Consider the following 25,705-nt stretch of genomic DNA (forward strand, 5'->3'; position numbering starts at 1 on the left):
ATAATGTAGGCCTTTCCAATGTAGTTGTCTATATTTACGTCAATGGTAATTAAGCTAGTGTTTATTTTATTGAACAGCTATGTAAAATGGTATTACAGTATTTATTGACTTTGTTTTATTAAATTTATTTATAGGCCGGCAGTCCCCTTGTAGGCTCAGGGCAGCTTCCAATGATAAGCGACACAATAAAATCAATAAATATTCTCATCGAAACACAGCACAGTTTCCAATGGACTAATGGTATCTTAAGTTATACCCCACAAAATCAACATTCACTTTGAATGCGACCAGCCAAAATCTGACATTGCCCATTTGCTTCAGTTGGGCTAATGTGGTCGTAAGCAAATGCTACTGTGGTTTGTGGTTTCCCCAACCCCTGCAAAGAAACCATAGTTCTTGGTGAGATAGTTTTGGTCAGTTGCTGGATTTATTTAATGGCCAGATGGTCAACTGGCGTAATGCCATGTCTGCCCAGCCCAGTCTTTTAGGAACCTGTTGCTGCCGAAGCCACCACTGCAGCCTCCTGAAGCCAAAGAGTGTCCCTCTTAGCTTGCATTTATTCTTTCAATAAAAGTCAAGTTTAAACATGAATGCATCGTCGAAGACTTTCACAGCCACAATTAGCTTTGCCTTTCCTATACATGTTCTACTTTATATTTGTACTCCCTACCCTAATAACTAGTACCTATTTTAACTTGCATATATTCTTTCAATAAAAGGCAAGTTTAATCAAAAATACATTGTTGAAGGCTTTCATGGCCAGAATTAACTGGCTGTACTGGGTTTTCCAGGCTGCGTGGCAGTGGTCTGGTAGTTTCAGCTGCGCCCGCATCTATGGCTGGTATCTCCACAGGCATGTCACGGTAATCCGTGCCAGCCACAGATGCAGGTGGAGCGTTAGCAGCTGAAAGTACCAGACCTCGGTCACACAGCCCGGAAAACCCACCACAGCCGGCTGATCCTGGCCATGAGAGCCTCCCGCAACCTCCGCGCCCGTCCCGGTGGGGGTCACGTGGCGCTTTGCCTGTCGCCCAGGAGGTCGCGGCGCCGTCTTTCTGCGTCATGTGATCCGGCGGCGCAGAGCGGGTAGCAACCGTCGCTGGGAGGGGGCGCGGCCAGATCCTCTGGGGCGGCGCTCCTCCCTCCCCACCCCGTGCCCGGCTGCTGCTGCTGCTGAGGGGCGGGAAGGGCCAGTCGAGAAGCGGCCGGCCGAGGTAAGTGGCGCCTTACGGCGGGGCTGCGTGAGGGGGAAGGCACTCTGCGCACGCTCAGAGGCACTCTCCCTTGCCCATATACCCCTCGCGGCTGTGAGGAAGGAGGGCGGGCCTGGTGGGTTGGGGGGACCTGTCGAGGGATTCTCGGCACTTGGCCGCTCCCCGCCTGGAAGGAAGGAAGCAAGCGCCCCTCAACGCGGCCTTGGGCGCCCGCCTGCTTGCATGGGACTGGCCTCCACAGTGCGTGTGTGTGTGTGTGTGTGAGAGAGAGAGAGAGAGAGAGGTGGGGGTCTTTTGGGGAGAGGGGCAGCAGTGAGGGGTTTGCAGGGGCTGCGCAGGTGGTTGTGCCCGAAGCTCCTCTTGGGATCTGGGCAGTCACACTGAGATGACTTTGCCCCTGTTTGTCGTTCCCGCTTCTCTCTCTCCCTGGCACTCTCCTTGCTTCCTGCTTGTTAAAATTATCCCAACATCTTTTTTTACACAGAGTTTGATTCGGGATTCCCTTTTTCGGAAACCCCTTGGATGTGACGAAACCCAGCCAACAGATTTTTATGGTTGTTTGTCTTTGTCTCAGCCAACAGTCGCAAGGAAATGAACACTATATTCTGAGCCCCTTCCAGGAACACACATGGACAGGAGAAACAGGAATCGTTGCTTCTATACATGCTTTCTTATACATGTTCCACTTTCTGTTTGTCTTGCACTCTCTACTCTGATAACGAGTACATATTTTAACCTGCATATATTCTTTCAATAAAAGGCAAGTTTAATCATAAATACATCGCTGAAGGCTTTCATGACCAGGATTAACTGGCTGTTGTGGGTTTTCCAGACTGTTGCCATGTAGTTTTAGCTGCTAATGTTTCACCCGCATCTCTGACTGGCACGGATGACCATGGACATGCCTCTGGAGAAACCAGCCATACCAGCAGGGACAGCTGAAACGACCAGACCACAGCCACGCAGCCTGGAAAGCCCAGTTCAGCCAGTTAATTCTGGCCATGAAAGCCTTCAACAATGTATTTTTGATTAAACTTGCCTTTTATTGAAAGAATATATGCAAGTTAAACTAGGTACTAGTTATTAGGGTAGGGCAGGGGTAGGGAGTACAAATATAAAGTAGAACATGCATAGGAAAGCGATTGTTCCTGTTTTTTCTCTTCCATATGTGTGTCCTTGAAAGGGACGCAGAATGTAGTTTTCATTTCCTTTCAACTGTTGGCTGGGACAAAATTCTGCCAAGCAAACAAGAGTGCTGAATCTCATTAAAGCTAATTATAGGAACAATGTTTTGCATCTTTTACAATTAGGTATTTATGGTCATCTGTGTCATTCTCTCTAATAGCAGAGTTCAGTAGACTTATTATACTGTTTGTTTACAAATTTTAGTGGTTGAGAACGCCAGTGAGTTCCAGTAATGAGACAGTGATAATTAAGAAGGAAATTTTACGCAATAAGGGACGAACAGGCTCTCCTGCTTTCTAGGCAGAGACACTATTCTTCTGAATAAAATTTCCTTTCTTTTAGAATATGCAGGATATATGTAAAATATTTACACAATTAAGAGTTACCAAATAGTATCTATATTCATTTTCATTGCAATCAAAGATCAGCAAAAAAAAATCAGTTGAACATAATCGATTATCTTAAGATGGCAGTTAATTTAAAATACAGCAATTTGGATTTTAAAAAAAATAAAATTATGTATGGAGTTTGTCCCACATTTCTCTGTCTTATCAGACAAGCAACCACACAGGATCTTGCCAGTTTGCATGCAATTTCATTGTCACCAAGAAGCAGTGATACGCACAAGCGGTCTGTTCTGTTTGATAGAAGTCACAGTGTGGGAGCAAATGCTCTCTGGTTTCTACCATAGGCACCCAACTGGCATGGGCATAAACTGGCATGGGCATGCAGAGTGTGATTCTGTCAAACAGAATTGATGGAAGAGTATTGAATTGAGCAAGAGTGAATGCTCTACAGTGTTTTCAGTGTGTCTCTAGCAAGACGATCTTCGCTTTTAGCATGAGTAAAGCATTGGGTAAACATTGAAGCACTCTGAATGTAACTCAGGATTTTGATAGAACTACTTTGAATTTTGGATGGATTTTGTTTAGGTACATCTCAATTCTGTAGATAGGTTGTACGATCACTTTGCCGTTGAACATCCTTAAAGTGTGTAATATATAAGTTCTTCCTTCTACGTGGGAGAGTCTTAAAATAGTTGTTAATGTTTTTGAGACGGCATCCGTTCCCTAAGGCCGTTTCCGCACGGCCCATTAATGGCGCCCTGGGGACGGGAAATACGCTGTCCCCAGGGAGCCATTCGCACAGGCGGCGCTGCTGCAACGCAGCAGCGCCGACCTGACTCTGCTCCCTCTCCCCCAGGGCGGCGCCAAGCCGCCCTGAAAAACAACCCTTTAAAGGGTTGTTTTTCCTTCAACAGCGTGTTCCTGGCGGCGCGGTGCGAACAGCACCGCTGGGAACACGCTGTTTCCCTTCCCCGTCCGACTCACCTTGTAATGCGTCGCCAGCCTGCTGGCCGTCGAAGCCCGCTTCATACGCTGTCCTCCGACCCCTGGAGGTCGGAGGGCAGTGTGGCGTGTCGACGGCCAGCAGGCGGCTTACCTAATGTCGTACGAAGGTGAGTCGGACGGATGAAGAGGCTGGCGTCTGCCGGCCTCTTTCCAGAGGCCGCCCACATGCTGCATCGCGAGCGGCCTCCGCCTCCGCGCCGGGAATTCTTGCCGTGGAGGCGCTTCCACGATCGCAGAACGGCCTAAGATAGCTGAGCTGACCAAGATCCAGATTAATGGAATACAACTCCCAGCTATCTAAGCATATGTAAAATATTTACACCATTAGAATTACCAAATTGAAATATATGAAACAGTAAATGTCTTTTCTGTTGAATAAGTTTATTGGATATTCATGAGTTCTTTTTCTCCCAACTGGGGACCCAGCCAAAGTGGATTAGTACATCATTTTTCCTCTTTCATTTTATCCTCATCCCCTATGGGGATGAGAGAAACTGACTGTTGAGCATGGCAGAGTGTGGATTGGAACCTGGATCTCTCAGATCCTAGCAGAGATGACAGAACACACGTTGTGTACAATGTGGGGTGCTTATTGTATAAAACCCATAACTGATCAGGTTCTGTCTACCTCAGAGATCCTCTTCTCCTTTATTGCAGCTTCTAAATTATACTGAGAGTGCCCTCCTGGTTGCACCACATATAGAGACAGAAAGAATTGTTTTTGGTGGCTTCCGCATAACTGAGGCATGTCTTCCCCAGTGTGATGTAGTGGTTAGAGCAGTGATACCCCGTGGTTCTTCTGAGCATTGTCCCCTAGCATGGCAACCATCCCATGTTCCAGGAACATGGGCAAGGTTATTACCTGATAGAGCCCATCCTCCCAAACGCCCCTCGCCCTCTTTTTTGACCACATTCTTATCTTGGTACCTGGGCAAGCCACTAGGAGGAGAATAGGGGAGCAGACTACAAAGTCCTTCCCATCACTTCAGGTGTATCGGAGCTAGCAAAGGCTCAACGCTGGTGAGCGGAACAACCCTATATGTGCAGAAGTTCTCTGGTAATTAAAATGTTATAGCTATATATTTAAAATTAATTATATCTTGTTGTGTGCAGGGGAGATATACAGTGGTCATATGACTCCTTTGGTTGATAGCAACTGTGAATGTGGCTCTCTGAGTCATGGAGCAAATACCACCGGGTTATAATATTGAACTAGGATCTGGGAACACCTATGTTTGAGTTCCTACTACCCGGTCCTAAGAAGAGTTATGTCTTTCTCAGGTCCTTGATTTTAATAAATTTAGTAGAGTGCGACTCTGTGAGTGCCTTCAGTTAGGCAAAATGAAAGGTAGCATATTGTGTAATGTGCTGTTTTATGTAGTTAAATTCTTGAGGATAATGGAAGTGCTAAAGAGCTCTTTTTCTGCACCATAATTAAGGTGCTTAAGTTGCATTCTGTCCTTCACTTGGCGTTGCTGAGTCACTGGGTTCAGTGTGGATGAATGCAGAAATGCCATTGAAACCTGAGGACAAAAGCGTATAAATAATTTCTTAAATTCCATGGGTACTTAAGAAATGATTTCTGGCATTTTTTTCTAAGATATCTTGTGGGAGAGGGTGATTACTGGTCCATGGGGTAACATCGCATTGCAACATTTACTAGGCAGGCAATGTTCACAGGGTGGTTTGCCATTGCCTTCCCCAGTCATTATATTTTACCCCCAGGAAGCTGGGTACTCATTTTACCAACTTCAGAAGGGTGCAGGGCTGAATCAACCTTGAACCCGTTACCAGAAACCAGATTCCATTGGGATTGAACTCTGGTTGAGAACAGAGCTTTGACTGCAGCACGGCAGCTGCCCTCTCTGTGCCATGGGCTTTTAATACCTTCTATCTTGTTGGTACACGCTGGTATGGTGTACTGGTTCCATTTTGATTGGCAGAAGTTGGGTCTGCGGTTCAGAAGCTGGTGGGGAAGATGGCAGGTTGGCTTGAGGCATGCGCCTGCTCACATCCAAACTGGTCTCGCACTGCACCCACTGGGATAGAAGTCCCAGGAAAGGATGGAAGAAGTTGTGACTAAACCCTCAGGCTAGTTCCTGAGAGACGTTAGGCTGAGAGTATATGATTCGCCAAAGGTCAGTTAGCCCCCATGGCAGTCTATCACTTTTCCGAACACTTTTATTAAACCATAAAGTTATGCCTTGTAATCTTAAGTATGTTTTTTTTCTGGATGTTGAAGTGTTGAGGTTGCTGGATTATTGTGCTTTTTGCAATAGTTTGGGATGCACATAATAAGCAAGGAGACAAATTTAGAGTCCAATCCTAATCATGGTTACCTGAAATAAAGTAAGTTTTGCTTCTTTTATTGAGATAATGTCCCAATTAGGTATGTGTAGGATGGCCTTTGTGGTAACTTGCTTTTTAGAACATCTAGAATATTTTAAAACTGCCTTTCTACCCAATGGCTTGTTAAAGCAGCTGACATGTAGATTATGACAATTTTAGAAGATGCTTGCATTTTAAAGATGATATGGCTGGCCTCCATGCGGGCCAGGGCCTTTACAGCCCTGGCCCCAGCCTGGTGGAACGCTCTTCCACCAGCTGCCCGGGCCCTGCGGGACCTTGCAGAATTCCGCAGGGCCTGTAAGACGGAGCTGTTCCGCCGGGCCTTTGGAGGTACCAGCCGTTGATGGTGCCCCCCCCCCCTCCTATGGCCTTTACATCTGTGCCTTTGTTATCTTGGGATTTGCTGCCCTTCCCTCTCTGAAAGAGGGTTTGAAACTGAGATTGTCGGATGCCATTTTACAAATTAATTTAATTATTATATTTAGTCTCTTATTTTTACTGCTGCTTTTAAAGGTTTTAGCTGTTTTTATCTGTACACGATGGTTATTATGTTGTACACCCCCAGAGCCCTTAGGGCACGGGTCCCCAAACTACGGCCCGGGGGCCAAATGTGGCCCCCTGAAGGCATTTATCCGGCCCGCCAGGCATGGCGGCGATGGCTCCATTCATGTGCAGTGGGGGCTCGAGGGAGAGGAGGAACTGGCCCCTACGGCTGTTGACTGCAGTTACATGATGGCACCCCCAAATCTCCACGAATTTTCTGACCCAAAGTTGGAAACCTTACATGTGGCAACGCCTGCTCCGCCCTTCCTTCTCAGCTACTCCATGTGTTGCTCTCAGGCTTTCTGTTCCACCTCACTCCCATTGGCATCAGCCAGGCTGGCGAATCGCTCGCTGGCTGCTAGGGAGGAAAGAACCCAGGAAGATACCTGATCCTGGGTTAGATGGAATGCTTCATTGGGAAAGTTCTGCTTTTTTTTTTTTTTACAGGGGAAGGTATTCCACAGCCTCCCCAACAATATTTGGAGCCCACCCTGTACTTGACATACTTTGGTCACTGTTCTAAAAATAGACCATGACAGAAAGGCTGAAAGGTGAAATCAAACATTTTACAATCATTTGTGCATAGGAATTTGTTCATAGTTTTTTTTAGTCCGGCCCTCCAACAGTCTGAGGGACAGTGAACTGGCCCCCTGCTTAAAAAGTTTGGGGACCCCTGCCTTAGGGGATGGGGCGGTCTAAAAATCTGAAAAATAAATAAATAAAATAAATAAAGATAGGGTGGTGCAGTAGTTAGAGTGTCAGACGAGGATCTAAGAGAATCGGGTTTGAATCCCTACCCTGCCATCGGGTCTTACTGACCTTTGGCCAGTCATATACTCTCAGCCTGACCTATCTCACAGGGTTGTTGTCAGGATAAAATGGAGGAGAGGAGAATGATGTAAACCATTTGGGGTTCCAAGTAGGGAGAAAGGTGGGGTAGAAATGAAATAAAGTCACTAAGATCACCAAATACACTCAGGGATATAAAACAGCAGCCTGTGTCCTGTTTCACTTCAGTCCAAAGACATTGTAGAAAAGTCCAGTCAGAAAGGCCTAAGAGAATCGCATCAGTCAACCCCTGGCGAGGGAATTCTACAGTCTAATAGTGTCCAAAAATAAAAATGTTCACAGAGGTTCTAGCTAACCTATTTTAATATGGATCCCATATGAAGGTATTATGCATAAATCTCAAAACCTGGGTGTGTGGGTACAGTTGTAGAGTTTTCCCAGCTACTCCGGACTGAAGTGGTTTAAGACTTTAAAAGTCAAAAGCAGCACCTTGAATAGAGCCCACAAACAAACAGAGAGCCAGAGTAGCTGCTCCAGTTCAGGCCATTCCAGCACATCTCAGCAGAGACTTCTTCAGCTACATTTTGTGCCAGTTGCAATTTTCAAACAATCTTCAAGGGCAGCCCCACGTGCAGAGGCAGAGCGAGGGGAAACTGTGCCCCGGGCGTGCGCCCTGCACCCTTGCTGCGGCGACGCCCACCCCCGGAACACCCACGGCCCAGCCACGCCTCCGCCGTTGCTCTGCCTGGGGAGTTGTGCACCTCCCCTGCCCCGTTGGTGCTATGCCGCTGCCCATGTGGAGTGTTAACAGTAATTTAATGGGGATGTCACCGAGGCATGTGTAACTTTTTGGCTCCCTCCTTGTCTGATTTCTGTGCATGCTTTCATTATTGAACTTGTGCTAAATACGCAGCAGAACCAGTGAGGAATCTCACTGAAGGTGTTAGAATTCTTTAGACTTATCAAGGGTGTGGTGGCCGTTCTTTGCACCTTTAATTCTTGCACTTCTTGTTCCATCCCAGGAAATAAGTTGAGCATTTGGCATGTAAGCACCTTACAGTAGACACACGCCCAAAGTTCAATTAAGTACTTTTTGAATAATCCAGATTGTTTCTGCGGTAAGGCCTCCCATCTGCAGTCATTTAACAAGGTACATAGGTTGCCATCTAACCTTTCATTCCATTTGCTGTGAATTGTGCTTTTTTCTCGATCAGTTTTTATTATCTCTGTGAATCGACAATGTGTATTAAATGTCACCATCTATACAGGAATTTCTAAAAATACTTGGCATGAACTTTGTGACTGGCAGCAGGAGTTGCCTTGGGCTGACCACTCCTGGATACGTGCTGTTACAGGTGACTGCACTGGTCCAAAGAGAAATCCAGAAACAAAAGCCATGTAACTTTGTTAAAAACGAGCAAAATCAGACACAGCAGTACACACATCAGGATGGTTGTTAAATACAAAAGGTGGCAGGTGGGAGAGATTTCAAGCTTTGGTCTTAAAAGCCTCTTGTTTGCATTCTAGGTAGAATTCCAAGCAGGTTTGAATAGATAAAGTGGCACCAGATGGAGCTGTTATTGGGGTTTACCTTTGACCTTCTAGGAAGGAGGTATAGTGCCTGCAGTTGAAAGTATGAACTGACAGTGTGGTTGTTCTAATGTCTGTCTTGCACCAAAAGGAGTTCACAGATCCCCTAAAAGGCTGAGAGCAGAGAAGGAGCGTAGTTATTTAGTGTATCGTCTGAAATTAATCTACAGTACTGTCAGTATAAGAGAGCCATTATGTTGTAATAGTTAAGAGTGACAGACTCTAATCTGGAGAAGCGGGTTTGAGTTCCACTCCTCCGCACGTAGCTTGCTGGGTGATCTTCAGGCAGTCACCGCTCTCTCACAGAGAACCTCTCAGTGAACCCTATGAGGTTGCACAGGTCAGCTGGTTCTTAACATCACTTTCCATCTCCCCCCCATCAATATAACTGCTGCATTTTTCCTGCATAATCATCCAAGTGACCTGTTTCTTTTCTTCTGTAATAGCCATTTCAGTCAACTGCCGCTGCTGTTATTCTCCGTCAACAGATGTTCAGAGAAAGGGCACCTCTGAAGGTTGCATTCAGCTATCACAGCCTCAATGCATTTGTATAATCCTGTTCTAAAGTTATCTAGGTTAATGGTCACCTCTACACCTTGTGGCAGCAAATTCCATATGCTAATTATGTGTTGTATGAACAAGTATTTCCTTTTCACTGTCCTGAACATATTGCCTATAAGTATAATTGTGTGGCCTAGAGTTCTGATATGATGGGAGAAAAAAGCTGTTTTCAAAACTAAACAGTTTAGTAAGGCCAAATATATTTTAAGTCCAAGACTTCCTTGTGAGCAACAGTGCTGTCTCTTTCATATTTTCTCAGAAGCCAATTTCAGTCTATGCAGTAGAGTTATTCCTATGGATATATGCATAAGATTGCAGCTTAAATATATTCCTTAGAGGCAACTTCAAATTGTGCTAGTTGAAGTTCAGTGTAGATAACTGTAAGATATTGCACACTGGAACAAAAAAAATCCTACTGAAATTAATGCTGATGGGTTCTGAAGTGGCTGAAACCAAGGCCCCTTCTGCACACGCGAAATAATGCATTTTCAAACCACTTTCACAACTGTTTGCAAGTGGATTTTGCCATTCCGCACAGCTTCAAAGAGCATTGAAAGTGCATTATTCTGCATGTGCGGAATGAGCCCAAGATTCAAAGGAATCCTGGGGTTCTAGTAGAACTCTCGATGAAAACGTTGATTCAGCAGGCAGCAGTGGTGAAAAGGCAAACACTATGTGGTTTATCAGGACAATGATTGAGAATAAAATGAGACATACTGTAGTACCCTCGTATACAGGCATGGTTCAGCCTTATTTGGAATAGTGCACAATTCTGGTCACCGTACCTCAAAAAGGTATCGTGTTTTTTGGTTTTGGTTTTTGCTGTCAAGTTAAAGCCAACTTATGGCAACCCCTGGTAGGGTTTTCAAGGGCAAGAGACTTTCAGAGGTGGTTTGCCATCGCCTGCATCTGTGTCACGCCCCTGGTATTTTTGGAGGTCTCCCATCCATATACTAGCCAGGGTCAGGGCTGCATGTATGTGACTGGCTTCCATGGCACGAATGGGGATTCAGGCCTGGGTTTCCCGTGTCCTAGTCCACCAGCCCAAGCACTATACTACACTGACTCTCTACAAAAGGATATTGCAGAGGTGGAAAAAGTATAGAAAAGAGCAGCCAAGAAGAGCAAAGGATTGGTTCACTTTTCCTACCAGGAATGCCTTTTCAGTTTAGAAAAGAGGTGACACGATAGAAGTTTATAAAATCATCCATGGGATAAAGAGAGTCGACCAAGAGAACTTTTTCTCCTTCTCCCCAAAAACTACAACTTGAGAGCATTCGGTGTCATTGATGGGCAATAGATTCAGGATGAAATACTCCTTTGCCCAAAGAAATACTTCTTTGCCCAGCAGGTGATTAAAATGGGTGTGTGTGTGTGTAGTGGTAGCCACCATCACAGGTAGCTTTAAAAGTGGTTTAGGCAGATTAATGGAGGAGAGGTCTAACAGTGGCTACTAGTCATGGTAACTAAAGAGAATGTCCATATTCGATGACGAAACCTCTGAGCCCCAGTGCTAGGAGGCAACATGGGAAGACCTCGGCCTCTTTGTCTTCTTTAATGGCCCTCCAGGGCAACTGGTCAGCCACTGAGTGAAACAGAACCACTGATCTGCTACAGTGGTGCTCTTCTTATGCCTTCAGGTTGTAAAAGATAAAGGCATTTATTTGTGCCTCTGGGCACCAGAGCTTTTGTCCCAGAAGTATAGTTATCTGTGTGTTCTCTTGTGAGTCACTTCAGGAAACAGAATGTGTTATTTGCCTCATGCTTTTTATTTCAGGAGTTAGCCTCACAAGAAGAGCTTTCAGTGTGAAATACACGAGGCCTTAGTAAATTATATTGTTTCTTGGGCACCTTCTGGTGTTTCGGTTCTCTAGTTCTGGATAGTTCAGTTTTCCATTCAGAGATATTTAACAGAGGAAAGTACTTAGTAATTTAAAAGTTGGATTCTGTGCTCTCTTGTGCAGCTGCTGTAGAACTAGAGCATAACACTAGTCTCCTGGAGGTGGCAGCCAGAACTGGGGATTGAATGGTCATGTTGCTTTTTGTATGTGCTGTTTGGAAGTCAGGTTCTGTGCACCCCGCCTGGTAGGAGCTTTGTAAGTTGGACTTCGGCATAAAGACAAGGAAGTACTCCTTAGTTATCTAGAAAATGCGTAATAAAGGCAAAGGCTGATAGACTACGTAATGAAACTATACACCTGATCTTGTCCTTCGGGTCAGCAGCTAGGGGAAAGAGGAAGCTTATGCCGCAACTGTGATAGCAAGTAGATCACACCTTAATGGGTGGCTGGGGAATTTCTTTATACCAGTGCCTGAGGAGCCGCATGTAGCTCTTTGACATGCCACTTGCCGTACACCGTCCCACAGTGTGGCATCTACCCCACGTCTCTAGAAAGTGGGCATGCCCTTCCTCAGTGGAAGGCAGGGTGGGCATGCCCTTATGGTTGGCAAGGTGGAGGAATGGGCAAGCAGCCAACCTCCCTGAGTCAGTCACATTTTCTCAGCTTAACCTACTTTACAGGGTTCTTGTGAGGACAAAATGGAAGCAAGGACATCAAAGCAAGCCATGTTGCCACCACCCCTTGGGGAGAAAGAAGAGTTTGTTTTTGTATTCTGCTTTTTCTCTACCTTAAAGTAGTCTCAAAGTGGCTTACAATCACCTTTCCTTCCCCTCCCCTAAATAGGCACTTTATGGTATAGGTGAGGCTGAGAGAGTTCGAAGAGAACTGTGACTGACCCAAGGTCACCCAGCAGGCTTCATTTAGAGGAGTGAGGAATCAAACCTGGTTCTCCGGATTAGAGTCCACCACTTTTAACCAGTACACCACGCTGGGGTGCAAGTGAAGTGAATCAATGAAATAGCTAGAAAAAGTAAATGTCTTACTCTGAATCGTAAACTGTAGTTTGTTTTCTGCCTTTCAAACCAGTATAAAACTGATTTGAGATCCATGGTTTGTCCATTATTTGTGATCTTGCTGGAAAATGCCTCCTGAAGGCTGAGTATTCATAGCAGCAATAATAGGAGCATTGGACTCTTTTCATCCTCACAGCCTTTCTGGACTGTGCTGTTTCCCCAACTGCTTAACATGAAGAAGAAGAAGAGTTTGGATTTATATCCCCCCTTTCTCTCCTGCAGGAGACTCAAAGGGGCTTACAATCTCCTTACCCTTCCCCCCTCACAACAAACACCCTGTGAGGTAGGTGGGGCTGAGAGAGCTCCGAGAAGCTGTGACTAGCCCAAGGTCACCCAGCTGGCGTGTGTGGGAGTGCACAGGCTAATCTGAATTCCCCAGATAAATCTCCACAGCTCAAGCAGCAGAGCTGGGAATCAAACCTGGTTCCTCCAGATTAGATACACGAGCTCTTAACCTCCTATGCCAACAAGAGGTTGTTGGCCAGAACTGCCACTTTGTGAGACATCTAAGCTGGGTGTGTATTATAAAGGTCCTTTGTAACTGAGATTGAAATTTTAATATATGTAGGCACCATATGCTTAGCTTAATTCTTTTTGTGGTCAGATGTTTAGTTTAACTTTGCTTGAGGCAGTACAAACCTCACAGTCATGTAAATTTATGTTGCAGTAATGCAGTCGGTTTCATCAATTAACAAAATGGTTGGTTTCAGAGCATTGCTTTTGCAGCTAATATTGCATTATTAACCCAGTTAGTGCTACAAAGATGCCGCTTGATGTGAGATGTGAAATGATGTGAGAGATCTAACAAAACTAGCCATTGAGTGCCAAAGATTGTGTGATGTGTTGGTTTCCCCACAAGTTGTCTAGAGTGAACCTGGGACCCGATGAGAGGTATGTGAGCTATATCTGTGGTCTGTTTGGTGTTCCAAGGGATGGCAGAAACAGGAAGACGATGAAGCCCTTGATGGAGCATGTCTTGGCTGAAAAAATCTACTCTTTATGTTGCATGAAGCACTCGTTCATTATGCCTTTATTAAGGAGTTCTTCTGAGCTCTCTCAGCCCCACCCACCTCACAGGGTGTTTGTTGTGAGGGGGGAAGGGCAAGGAGATTGTAAGCCCCTTTGAGCCTCCTGCAGGAGAGAAAGGGGGGATATAAATCCAAACTCCTCCTCCTCCTCCTCCTCCTTCTTCTTCTTCAGTAAACGTCCTAGCAAAATATACTTTTGCTTCTGGGGATACATTTGCCAGGATAGAAGTAGTTGTTGTAGCTGGTGTGGGGAAGGCTGCACTTTTATTTCATAACCTGTTGCCCCCTCTATTATTTGTCAGGGTCCTTTTCCATCTCAGTAGAGTAATAGTTCTGGGAGGGGCGCTTCAGAAGTAGTACCTGACATGAGGTTTGCTTTGTAAGAAAAGAAATCTTCTCTTGCCATCTCTGTGCGTGCCCATTCTGGCCGTGTCTTTGCATCTTGTAAACAATAACTTGTACTCTGCTTGGTTTTCTAATGCAATGGGGGCTAGCTAGTGATGAGTGAGATTTAGAATTTTCCAAGAAGGGAAGTTCAGAGTACTAAATCCAGTGAAGCTGAGGTGCAGACATGTTGACTTGGGCACCCACTGACTACTTTTCAGCAGCAATTCAGCACAAGATAAGACAGTAGGGAAGCTTCAGGCTAGACCAGGGGTAGGGAACCTGCGGCTTCAGAGCCGCATGTGGCTCTTCTGCCCTTGCACTGCGGCTCCACGAGCCAAGCCACTGGCCCCATCCTTGCCCGCCCTGCAGGCAGCAGGGTGGGTGCACCAACTGCCAGCAGCCGGCTGGGCCACGCTGCGGGCTTCCCCTCTCGCCTGCCCCGTTGGAGCGGGGCAGGCGCTTTCCTGGCAGCCGGTGAGGCTGAGCCGCTGGCCCCATCCTTGTCTGCCCTGCAGGCAGCAGGGCGGACACATCCATGCGCTTCTCAGAATGAGCGGAGTAAAAGGTAAAAAAACCCCAATATATACAGTGTTATCTTTATTTTAAATGTCAAAAATTATTTGCGGCTCCAAGTGTTTTCTTTTCCCATGGAAAATGGGTCCAAATGGCTCTTTGAGTGTTAAAGGTTCCCTACCCCCAGGCTAGACTTTATGGTTTATTATTATTACTACGATTTATTACTATTACTACTACTACTTCTGAAATATGCCAGTTATCATTCACCCTGACAAGAGGAATATATCTGACAGAATTAATTTTTATCAAAAATTATGCCTGCCCAAATGACGTGGGATAAAGATATTATGTGGGAAATGCATTATGGTCTAATGCATCACAACCTGGCAGTTCCTCTTTCTATTATTTAGGCCTATTTACAGGAAAGCCATCTTGTGTTGTTAGAGTTTATTTGCACCTGCTGCTTAATTATTACCTAAAGTTCTTATTCTAGCTCTGTGGTTGTTGTGTGGAAATAATCTTTATTGAAGATGTTGTTTAACTAACAGTTGTTGGACTATCAGGTGAGAAATAAGCAGCTGGTGAAAATGGAAATCTTTTTTGTTTTGTCCCCAACCGACGACAGAGCTGGCAGCGTGCCAGCTGGCACAGGGAGCCTCCACAGGCTATCACCAGCCTCCCCAGCTGACAACGGAGCCGGCAGTGCACCTACAGGCTGGGTGTCTTCCTATGACTAAGTTAACTCTGGAAGACGATATAGACAGCTTTCTTGAGACTTTTAAATGGATCCCCCCCCCCCCGGTTGGTGGAAGGTGGGTGGACTCGGTCAATGAGCCGGGGCCCAAAAACCCCCAGCACATCCGCCCAGAATTTGGGCCAGGGACCCCCGTCCTTACAGGGAACACCCGAGGTCCGAGGAACCAACAGCGGGTGGGGTCCATGTTTCCGTTGTGGCAAGTGAGACCACTTCCAATGGGAGTGCCCCTTGATGGAGTGTGACCTGGATTGGGGTGACAATCTCCGGGTCAAGGCCCTGGGGCCATAGCCTCAGCTTTATCTCCTGAAGGTGGCTTTGTGGGGGGCGTGCCCTTATTGCATTGCTAGATAGCAGCAGTTCGGTCTCTATGATCTGGGAACACCTGATACCTCATGACTTACCAATTGTTCGGAAGGTCTCGGTGAGGTTCACCCCCACTGGACCGGCACGGGAGGAGGCCAAGCCTGGCCAGAAGAGGGGGGCATAACTGATCCTGGATGAGGGCAGGGGATAGGAATGCCAGGGGCAGGGAGGAGGATAAAATGCTGGAAGGAGGAAGCACAGGGGAGGTGTTGGTGGTTGTTGGCTGTGGTTGGGAGGTGGAGGAGGAGGGGAAAAGGGAAAACATGGGAAGTAGAGAGAAAGAGAAGAGGAGGAAGGGAAGTGTGGTGTGTTGGAGGAGGAGGAGCAAAGAGAGGAGGGAGGCCTTAAAGAGGTGCTTCCCTAGCCAGCCTGTGCTGAAACTGGTGCTAGGGAGCCACTCCCCTGAGACCGGGAGTGAGGCTGGGGTTACCAGCATCCGGGTAAGGGACGGAGGGAAGGCAACAGGGGCCCCAGAGGGTGCCCTGCAGGGGGAACGGGACAGGTGCATACGTAAAAGAACTTTGTGCTGGCTTCTATTGGTAACAAATGTGTATGCTTCGAATTTGTGTTATCCTTTAACTGTGCAGCCATAATGTCTTCGTAGGAATAGATGCTGTGTGTACAGTGATTTGTTGAAAATATTTCCACCCTGCTGTTTAATTACCTTAAGGAGCATCTGAGGTGGAGTGCAAGAATAAGATGATACAACACAGTTGCAACCACTCACAGCTTTGGTGCTACCACTGAATAGCCTTTATAGTCTAATTTAGAAAGTTGTGCACCTAAAGAAGGACCTGCGTAGATAATCTTAAAGATTGGGTGGGCTCTTACAGGAGCAGGTATTGACTGTATTTTGTGTCCCATGGTGATTTACAAGAGTTTCCAGTGCACAAAAAGGGTAGGTCCTTGTTTCCCAGTGTAGTAGTGCACCGCTGACCCAGCAGCACCGTGGTCGAAGCGCTGGAACACCTACGCTCCTACGGCCTTCTGGTCGCATCGCACCCCCACTCCTCATCCCCCTATGAGTCACGGGTCATGAACTGTCTGGCTCAGTCACCGGGCGCAGGGACAATGGTCTTGCCCCCAGGTGAGGATTAGGCTCAGACGCTTACGCTCCTCTCCGCACGTAGCCAGGTGAGATCATGCATCACATGATGATCTCCCGACCTCCCGCTCTCCCGGAACTCCCTCCGTCCCTCCCCCCTACACGCCCCCGATAGAATGACAATAAAAGGTGCCAGGAACCAGCACGCGGGAGACTCGCTAGGAACACGGAGCTCCGCGCTCCCGCTGCTGGCGATCTCCACCAGATGTTATCTCCGCGTCTCGTCTCGTTCTTACGCTGACCACGTGGGTCGACTACACCCAGAGCTTACAATCTAGATGTTTGCACTGGGAAGTCAGCAATCTGATGAACTAGGTTTGATTTCTCTGCTCCTCCACATGAAGTCTGCTGAGTGATCTTGGGCCAATCACAATTCTCTCAGAACTCTCTCAGTCCCACCTACCTCACAAGGTGTTTGTTGTAGGGAGGGGAAGGGAAGGCAATTGTAAGCTGCTTTGAGACTCCTTAAAGGTAAAGAAAAGTAGCATATAAAAACAATTCTTGTTCTTCAAATGATGGGGAGGGTGAAACAGAAGTAGCATGTGAGGAAGGTGAGCAGATGCAGCTCAGTATTACTTAGGTTTTGGGTTTAAGGTTAAGATATTTCACAGAAAAGGTGAGTGTAGTTGGAATGTTCAGTAGAGCATTCCAAGTCTCTTTTATTCTACCTAGTTTTTATTTGAAGTTTTAGTTTTTGTTCTTAGAATTATAGTAAAAAACTGCTTGTCAACTCAATGTATATTTTCTCTTTGATTCAGTAAATAACTGGTATCTTACCTGGGTTGTTCAGCTAATTCCATTATTAGAAATCCAGTTTTAAGATGAACATATCTAATAAATAGGTTGAATTATGCTTCGGTAAGAGACTCTTGAAAAACTTGCGAAGCTTGCATCTGCAGCAGATTTTACAGGACACTAAATGAAAGTACAGTAAGAGCCTGAGCATGAATTCTCCTGCCCCCCCTCCCCACACACTGTTCTTATTAACATGTCACCTAAGTTATCCTTTGTCCTCTGAAGATGCCAGCCACAGATGCAGGCGAAACGTCAGGAGAGAATGCTGCTAGAACAGTGGTGGCGAACCTATGGCACGGGTGCCAGAGATGGCACTCAGAGCCCTCTCTGTGGGCACGCGCAAACAGCGTGCCCCCCACAAACATCTAGGCTAACCTGGGCCGCTGGGCTTGATTGTTGACTTAAGACCTAGTTTTGTGGAAGCAGTGTAGGTAACCCTGTTAAGTGCTGTTAAACCCCACTGATTTTCATGCGAAGAACTAAAGCACAATCCTTTATCTGGGAGTAAGCTTGGATGCTGGCAATGGGGCTTGATTCTGACTAAACCCTCCTAGGGTCATGATTCACCCGTTAGAAAAGTTGCACAGTTGCTTCAAAGCAAAGCCACCGACTACTACCAAGCTTACTCCTGAGTAACGCACGCCTTTGAGCCACCTGTTTTTTCTAAACTAAAACCTCAGTATTCGGGTTAAATTGCCATGTTGGCACTTTGCGATAAAATAAGTGGGTTTTGGGTTGCAATTTGGGCACTTGGCCTCGAAAAGGTTTGCCATCACTGTGCTAGAACATGGCCATACAGCCCAGAAACCACACAGCACCCCATGTTACATTCAATGACAATAGTTTAGTATTTGATGTGCCCAGAGATTTTGCACAGATCATAAAATTCCACTCTTGCATTTGTGTGTTTTGTCATCTGTGACATTTTTCTTTTTCATGTTTCAGAAATGCAAAGCTGTCAACGCAATGGACCTGCCATCAGGAGCCGAATCAGTTGTTGTCTGTGTGGAAGGGATGACGTGCAGTTCTTGTGTGCAGACCATTGAGAAGCATGTTGGAAAACTGAATGGAGTTCATGATATTAAAGTAAGAATTTAACCTCGCTGTATGCTGGCCTGCCTTTTAATGGGATCCGGAAGCTAAAACTCGTACAAAATGCGGCAGCCAGAGCCCTACGGGGGTGTCTAGCCGGGACTGGATCACTCTGGTCCTGTACCATCTTGGTTGGCTGTTCAGTGTGCTGGTTTTAGCCTTTAAGGCTATACATGGCCTTGGGCCTACAGACGCATCTCCCCATAGTGTCCTGTTAGGGCTCTCCGATCCTTGGAGGAGTTCCTATTGGTGGTCCCTGGCTGGAATTATGTCCTGCTGGCCGCCACTATGGCCAGGGACCCTTTCTGGTGGAACAGGCTCTCCAAAGAGGTCAGGGCCCTGCGAGACTTGATGAGTTTTTGCAGGATCTGCAAAACGGATCTGTTCCACCAGGCATTTGCCCAGTCGGGCTGAGGTGTGATCCATCATCCTGGCCTCCAGTGGGCTATGGGTGTGTATGTTGGGAGGAGGGTTTTTATTGCCATTTGTATTTGTTTTAAACTATTGTACAGGAAGTTTTTAATTACTGTTTATATTTTGATACTGTTTATATTTTTAAATGTTGTACATCGCCCTGAGCCCTTTGGGAGAGGGCGACTAATAAGTAAAAATAATAAGTAGTTGAAACATTGGCCCACCAGCTATTACATTGCACTAAATTTGCTAAAATTAGATCTAAATATGTCAATCTACATTCTCTCTTCCGATCTGAGTTAACAGATTTGATTAGATTATTTCTCTTGTTGAATAACTCTGATTCTGTTTTTTGTGAAGAGGTTGCAAGCTTTGTTATGGAAATAATCCAGAGCCAGTAATAATATGTATTTATCTGAAGTTATCCTTTTTGCCTTTTAAAATTTTTATGTTTGTTGTGTTTTGTTGCTGTTGTTGTATGTATGCCAATAAAGGCTTTGCTTTGCTTTGCATAAGATGCAAAAGGGAATTCTGAAAAAATTGTTCTTTTCATAATTTTGCTCCCAGGAAATTACTAGAATATATGCACCTTATACAATTCCAAAGGCCCCTTCCGCACGTGCAGAATAATGTACTTTCAATCCACTTTCAATCCACTTTGAAGCTGGATTTTACTGTGTGGAATAGCAAAATTCCCTTTCAAACAATTGTGAAATTGGATTGAATGTGCATTCTGCATGTATGCAAGGGGCCTCACATAACCTTTGTACACTAGATTCCACTTTCTCAGCTGCACGGGATAGATCTTCCGTTGGCGGGCATGTGTGTATGTGCGTGCACAGTATGCAGAAAACAGTTGTAAATAATGAGGTTGCAAAGACAGCCCTAACGTTTAGCAAACCCAGGTTTTGACACTATTATGCAAAATTCATTTAGCAATTTGTGATAGTGCAATGTTCCTAACTAACATCTCCAAAGGCTGAGAAATCCCCTCGCTTTGTTCAGGTCTCAAGAAATGCAGTTGGACTTTTCAATTAATTCTAGTTCAGCAGTTTCATACTGGAACCTTCTTTTTAAATTTGTGCGTGTTTGTTTTGAATAGTGATTTTTAGGGTAACAGCAGATTGTCTTAGGAAACTGAAATGTTCAGCTGTGGTTTTATGAATATTGCCATGTTTATATATGATTTTTGTTTTGCATCAAAGTTGACCTTTAATCCCTGTTTTGACCAAAGAAGGGCATTGTGGTCAGATTATTTGTCTGGTATGTTAGAGGATTAACATATCATTGAGTCTCTAATCATACAGTAGATCCTTTTGCAGCGTTGCCTGATTGGATGAGAGGACAGGGCTCTTATTTATTGGATGAGAGGACAGGGGTCTTATTTATTTGGAGAATTCCTCTCCCGATTGGGCTGCAGATCATTAGTGATGCATTTAGCAGGTTTAAGGTGGGAGTTGAAAAGGGGAAAGTTGAGCCGCCACTTCTTTTTCTGTCTTTTGATTTTTGAACAGTGGGGGATCCTGAGCGTCTTGCATTTTGTAAGGTCCTGACTGTGACTTGCAATTTTCTTTCTTCCCTTTTTTGGTGACTCATGAGTAAGTGCTGTGCAGTTGAAGGATTCCCCTAAACATCTGAGAGAGTGTGTTCCACTCAGTGAAAGCTTCTGCTGGAATAAGAATGGGTTAGTTTATCAAGTAATGGAAAGAACCGGGTCAGCCAAAACCCCAAAATTACTTGCCAAAACAAGAGGAAGTGTTACAATAAACGCATTGTGTTAATTGCTCATATACTAGTCAGCAATCAATAAACAGAAATTCATGTCAAATACACAAAAAATGTTTCTCACACACAATCCATTTCTACTCATTCATAGTCCATTGAGAAAACTGTTGTAATAATACTAATAATACAGTGAAGGATTCGTAGCACAGACTGGTAGCAATTATGTATGAGTGAATGGAAACTAGTATTATTACAACAGTTTTGCACTGAAGAAGACCTGCAGATAGGCGTTTTGCTGCTTGCTGCTTGTGAAATTGCATGCTGCGTTAGAAGACCATCTTCGCTGCTCCGCGTCTTCAACCTGCCCAGCTGGTTTTTTCCGGCTTTTACGTACTTTGGTAACGCAGTGAGTGGACTATGGTCCCATCGCGCTTTGACTCATTTTCTCAATGGACTATGAATGAGTAGAAATGGACTGTGTGTGAGAAACATTTTTTGTGTATTTGACATGACTTTCTGTTCATTGATTGCTGACTAGTATATGAGCAATTAACACAATACATTTATTGTAATGTTTCCTCTTGTTTTGGCAAGTAATTTTGGGGTTTTGGCTGACCCGGTTCTTTCCATTCCTAGTTTCATTCTTGCCTTTGCTTTTTTTCCTGACTTAGTCTATCAGGTGCCTGCAAGACTCCTGCATGCATTTATTGCAAGAGACTCACTGGTTCCTGCTCAGCAATTTGTATGTGGACCATCATGCTTTGAAGTGGCTTCTCCTCCCGGTGAGCACCAGTCCGGCTGACAGCAGGGACCTTGCTCTGCCATCTTTTTGTGCTGGACAGCTGCCTACTTATAAAGGGAAGCACCAGCCGACCAGTAGAAGGAGGCGTCTTCTTTCTCCTTCACCTGAAGAGTTCTGGTTTTGCTAGCAGCTCATGGGCATCTTATCTTTTTCAAACTGTCCTTTGGGTTCCCATATCCCCTTAAGGGTGGCTGACCTGATCTGAGGTCGGTGTTGTTTTCAGAGCCCGCACTTGGATTTAATTGCAGATAAATCCATGCAAGACAGTCGGCTTTCTCTGAAACAGAAGCAGAACAGAGAAGCAGTGGTGCTTAAAGAGATTGCCCTTGTTTGATTAGATCACTGTGGCTGTGTCTTGCCTGAGGCAAACATAAAATTTGAAGTTAATGTAATGGATGCTTGAATGGTATTGATTTGTCCTTTCAGTACATCCAATTTGAGACATTTGCCCTGTCTGGTTTGAAAGACTAGTGTCATTAGCCAGACCATATGGTCCTAAAAGTTTGCGTAGTAAACCACTGCAGTTTGCTGTATATCTTACTCTGTGAAATCTTTCGATCCCTTACACCAATGAAGCCAGCTTTGACAAACCAGCTTCTTGGGCTGCTAGTCCAGTTCCCAGAATACTTCTGTTTGTTGTTGTTGTTCTGTTTGTTGTTGTTGTTGTAACGGTTAGAAGCTGCAAACATATGCCAGTCAATTATACACTTTGTGGGTTTGTTCACATAAGTTCTGGCTCACAGATGTCTGTCCTGGAATAAACATTGCTAGTCCTTAAGATGCTGCTGGACTCCTGCTTACTTTGGCAGTGATAAGCACTTCAGCTCCTCTGGACCTGCAGCCACTCTAGTCTTTGCTTCTCAGGAGCAGCAGTGGCGTAGGAGGTTAAGAGCTCATGTATCTAATCTGGAGGAACTGGGTTTGATTCCCAGCTCTGCCACCTGAGCTGTGGAGGCTTATCTGGGGAATTCAGATTAGCCTGTACGCTCCCACACACGCCAGCTGGGTGACCTTGGGCTAGTCACAGCTTCTGGGAGCTCTCTCAGCCCCACCTACCTCACAGGGTGTTTGTTGTGAGGGGGGAAGGGCAAGGAGATTGTAAGCCCCTTTGAGTCTCCTGCAGGAGAGAAAGGGGGGATATAAATCCAAACTACTCCTCCTCCTCCTCCTCCTCCTCCTCCTCCTCCTCTTCTTCTTCTTCTTCTTCTTCTTCTTCTTCTTCTTCTTCTTCTTCTTCTTCTTCTTCTTCTTCTTCTTTTTTTAATTTTTAATTTTAGTTCCACTTTTATACCGCCCTCCCCCAAGGGGCTCAGGGCGGTTTACAACATAATACAAGTGGATAAATAGAATAAAATGTTAAAATTTATATTAGTTAAAATGCAGCACTGTTACACTAAGCACTGTTACACAAAGAAATTCAAATAGCTTGGCTCAGGCAAAACACTCAGGCCCCTTCCACACACGCAAAATAATGCATTTTCAAACCACTTTCACAACTCTTCTTCTTCTTCTTCTTCTTCTTCTTCTTCTTCTTCTTCTTCTTCTTCTTCTTCTTCTTCTTCTTCTTCTTCTTCTTCTTCTTCTTCTTCTTCTTCTTCTTCTTCTTCTTCTTCTTCTTCTTCTTCTTCTTCTTCTTCTTCTTCTTCTTCTTCTTCTTCTTCTTCTTCTTCTTCTTCTTCTTCTTCTTGTCTCCTGCCCATCAGTTGGGAATTGTGAACTTCCACCATCCTCACATTCCTTCTTTTCTACTGTAGGAGTGGGGCATCTTGTGTGGGTGTGATTTCGACCAATTGCAGAGAGGCAGGAAATGATGAAATTCTTCCATGTACTTCCTGTGAGGTCTTGGGGTCACCTTCTTCAGTATTTTCCTGCCTCTGCAGAGAGCAGACGCGTTTTTTGGCTCTGGCAAAAAACCCTATTCGTAGTCTGTTTGTGTCAGTCTGTATTTGTCTGAAGTCCTTAGAGGGGTGAGTAAGCGCGATCCGGCTTGGGGAAGAGTAGTCTAGCCGCCGCTGAAAGCAACCGCTTTCCTTCCCACCCACCCCTCCCCCACCCCTTGGCAAATAGAACGTTGGCAAATAGACAGTTAATCATGGACGTGAGGTCCTTTTCGCCTGAACGCGAAACCTTTGTTGGCTCACAAGGAGCGCACACGCCCGCAAAGTCAGGGCGGCCATAAAGAAGGGGAGAAGCTCCACTCAAACAGACGCCGCAACGCAGCGCGCAGGAAAATCGGGCGCCTCCGAGCATGCGCAGCCGTCTCAACCCGCCAAGAAGAAGAAAAAAGCTAAAACGGCCGGGAGTCTAGCGCCTTCCCAGGGCGCGCCCTTAACTGGAGACTCCACAGCTGACTCCTCCAGCCTTCCCAGGGTCTCGGAGCAGTCGAGCTATTCTTCAAGCGGGCCCTCCAATCAGTTGGCTCTTCCCTGTGACCTTAACAGGCAAGACCCACAGGATCCTGAACGGGGAGATTCTAACACTGGGCAGCTAACTCCAGCCTCCTCCTGGATGAACGCGCCCCCTGGAGTTTTTTCTGAGTTCCTTAGAAGGGGGATAGACAAAGCTCTTGATGCAAGAGATCAAAGAACAGCTAAAGCTCGCTTCTCTACTCGGTCCCATAGATCCCGGTGAGTCCCCATCGAGAGGGCTCCGGCTCCTACAGAAGGGACCCCTTAGCTCTACCTAATGAGGAGGAGGAAGAATTATCCAGTTTAGACGACTCTGATGGGAGAAAAATTCTGACACAGAGGAAACCCCTGAGCCAGCTGCGGAGCAATCCATACAGTTCTTTAAACTGGAAGAAATCCAATCCTTAATTTCTAAAACTATCTCCTCGCTCTGGATTTACGCGACCCTGAGGACGCTGGAAGAACAAATTCCCAGCCTTCCATTAACGCATCCAACAAGCCAAGCAAGGGCTATCCAAAAGGCACATCATCCTCCTTCCCCGCTGATAGTGAGGGCTACAAGTATTTCCCTGTTCCTGAATGCTTTGTTAAAAGGATTCATATCGAATAGCTCACTCCCACTGCCCACAAGGGCTTGCCCCCTAATTTTAAGAAAAAATATCTGATGCCTCAGCAGTTTCACGCCCTCCTCCAGAATCTCTCCAGTTGATGCCCCTGTGTCCATCCTACATTCCGGGGCACTGGTAGCCAAAGAGGGGAGGGCAATATCAAGGACCCGCTTTGATAGGAGGTCTGAAGCAGCGCTTTGTAGATCCCATGAGTGGTTGGCGGCAGCCATCAAAACTCTTACGCCCTCCTCCACAGTGGCCAGAGCCTCCATGGTGTGGCTCAAACGTCTCCTGGAGATGATTCCAGTCGGGCTAGGCATCAGAGAAGGCATCGAAAGGGTCCTTTCTGCCAATTCCTTCATAGCAGATGCCACCTTCGACGCCATGTCACTGGTAGCGAGATCCTTAGCCTCTAACATGATAGCAAGACGCAACGCCTGGATTCGCCCATGGCAAGCGGACATACAATCTAAACACGTAGTAGCTGGTTATTCATACTATGGAGGGGCCCTATTTGGCAAAGAATTGGACGAAGTCCTTGTCCAAACCAAGGACAACAAAAAGACGATGCCAAAATCTGTCCGGGCACCCGACAGGTCCTCTACCAACAGCAAGTTTACCTTCCGGTCCCACAAATCCTTACCCCGCACGCAACGAGACAGGCAAAGACCACACTGGCAGAATCAACATTCCTTTCGGAACTACAAGCAGTCCTTCAAACAATACAACAAGCTGGGCAAGTCCTTCAACTCCAATAAGAACAAGCAATGACGATCAAAGCATCCCGGTGGGAGGCCGTCTCCAACACTTTCAGCACCGTTGGCAGGGAAACCACGTGGACAGGTGGACAAAGGAAGTCATCTCCACAGGTTATGTGATAGAATTCAACGTTATTCCACATCACCACCTGTTCATTTCGCCGCTCTCAAAGGATCCGGCCAAAGCCAGCAGAACTCTGGAGGCGGTTTCCCACCTAACCAAGATCCAAGCCATCGAACCTGTACCGACAGCGGAACGCTTCTCAGGGACATATTCACATTTCATTACAGTCCCCAAAAGAAATGGGGACTGGAGAGCAATCCTCAACCTGAAGCGCATCAACAAATTCATTCGGGTCCCCAAATTCAGGATGGAAACCCTTCAGTCTATCACGGCAACTCTTCGCCATCAAGATCTGCTGACTTCGTTAGATCTGACCGAAGCCTATT

At 45.9% G+C, this 25,705-nt stretch overlaps 1 protein-coding gene across 1 annotated transcript in view; it reads left to right on the forward strand.

The window, feature by feature from the left end:
- The first annotated feature begins 1,085 nt into the window (after nucleotides 1–1,085).
- The window catches only part of ATP7A (ATPase copper transporting alpha), a 69,901-nt gene continuing 45,281 nt past the window's right edge, over nucleotides 1,086–25,705 (forward strand). Inside the window, exons 1-2 of the mRNA XM_048513994.1 lie at nucleotides 1,086–1,214; nucleotides 18,394–18,534. Coding sequence (XP_048369951.1) covers nucleotides 18,415–18,534 — 120 coding nt within the window. The 5' untranslated portion in view covers nucleotides 1,086–1,214; nucleotides 18,394–18,414. The remainder of the gene's footprint in view (nucleotides 1,215–18,393; nucleotides 18,535–25,705) is intronic.

This window comes from Sphaerodactylus townsendi, linkage group LG13 (genome assembly GCF_021028975.2).
Source record: "Sphaerodactylus townsendi isolate TG3544 linkage group LG13, MPM_Stown_v2.3, whole genome shotgun sequence".
NCBI classification, from domain to species: Eukaryota; Metazoa; Chordata; class Lepidosauria; order Squamata; family Sphaerodactylidae; genus Sphaerodactylus; species Sphaerodactylus townsendi.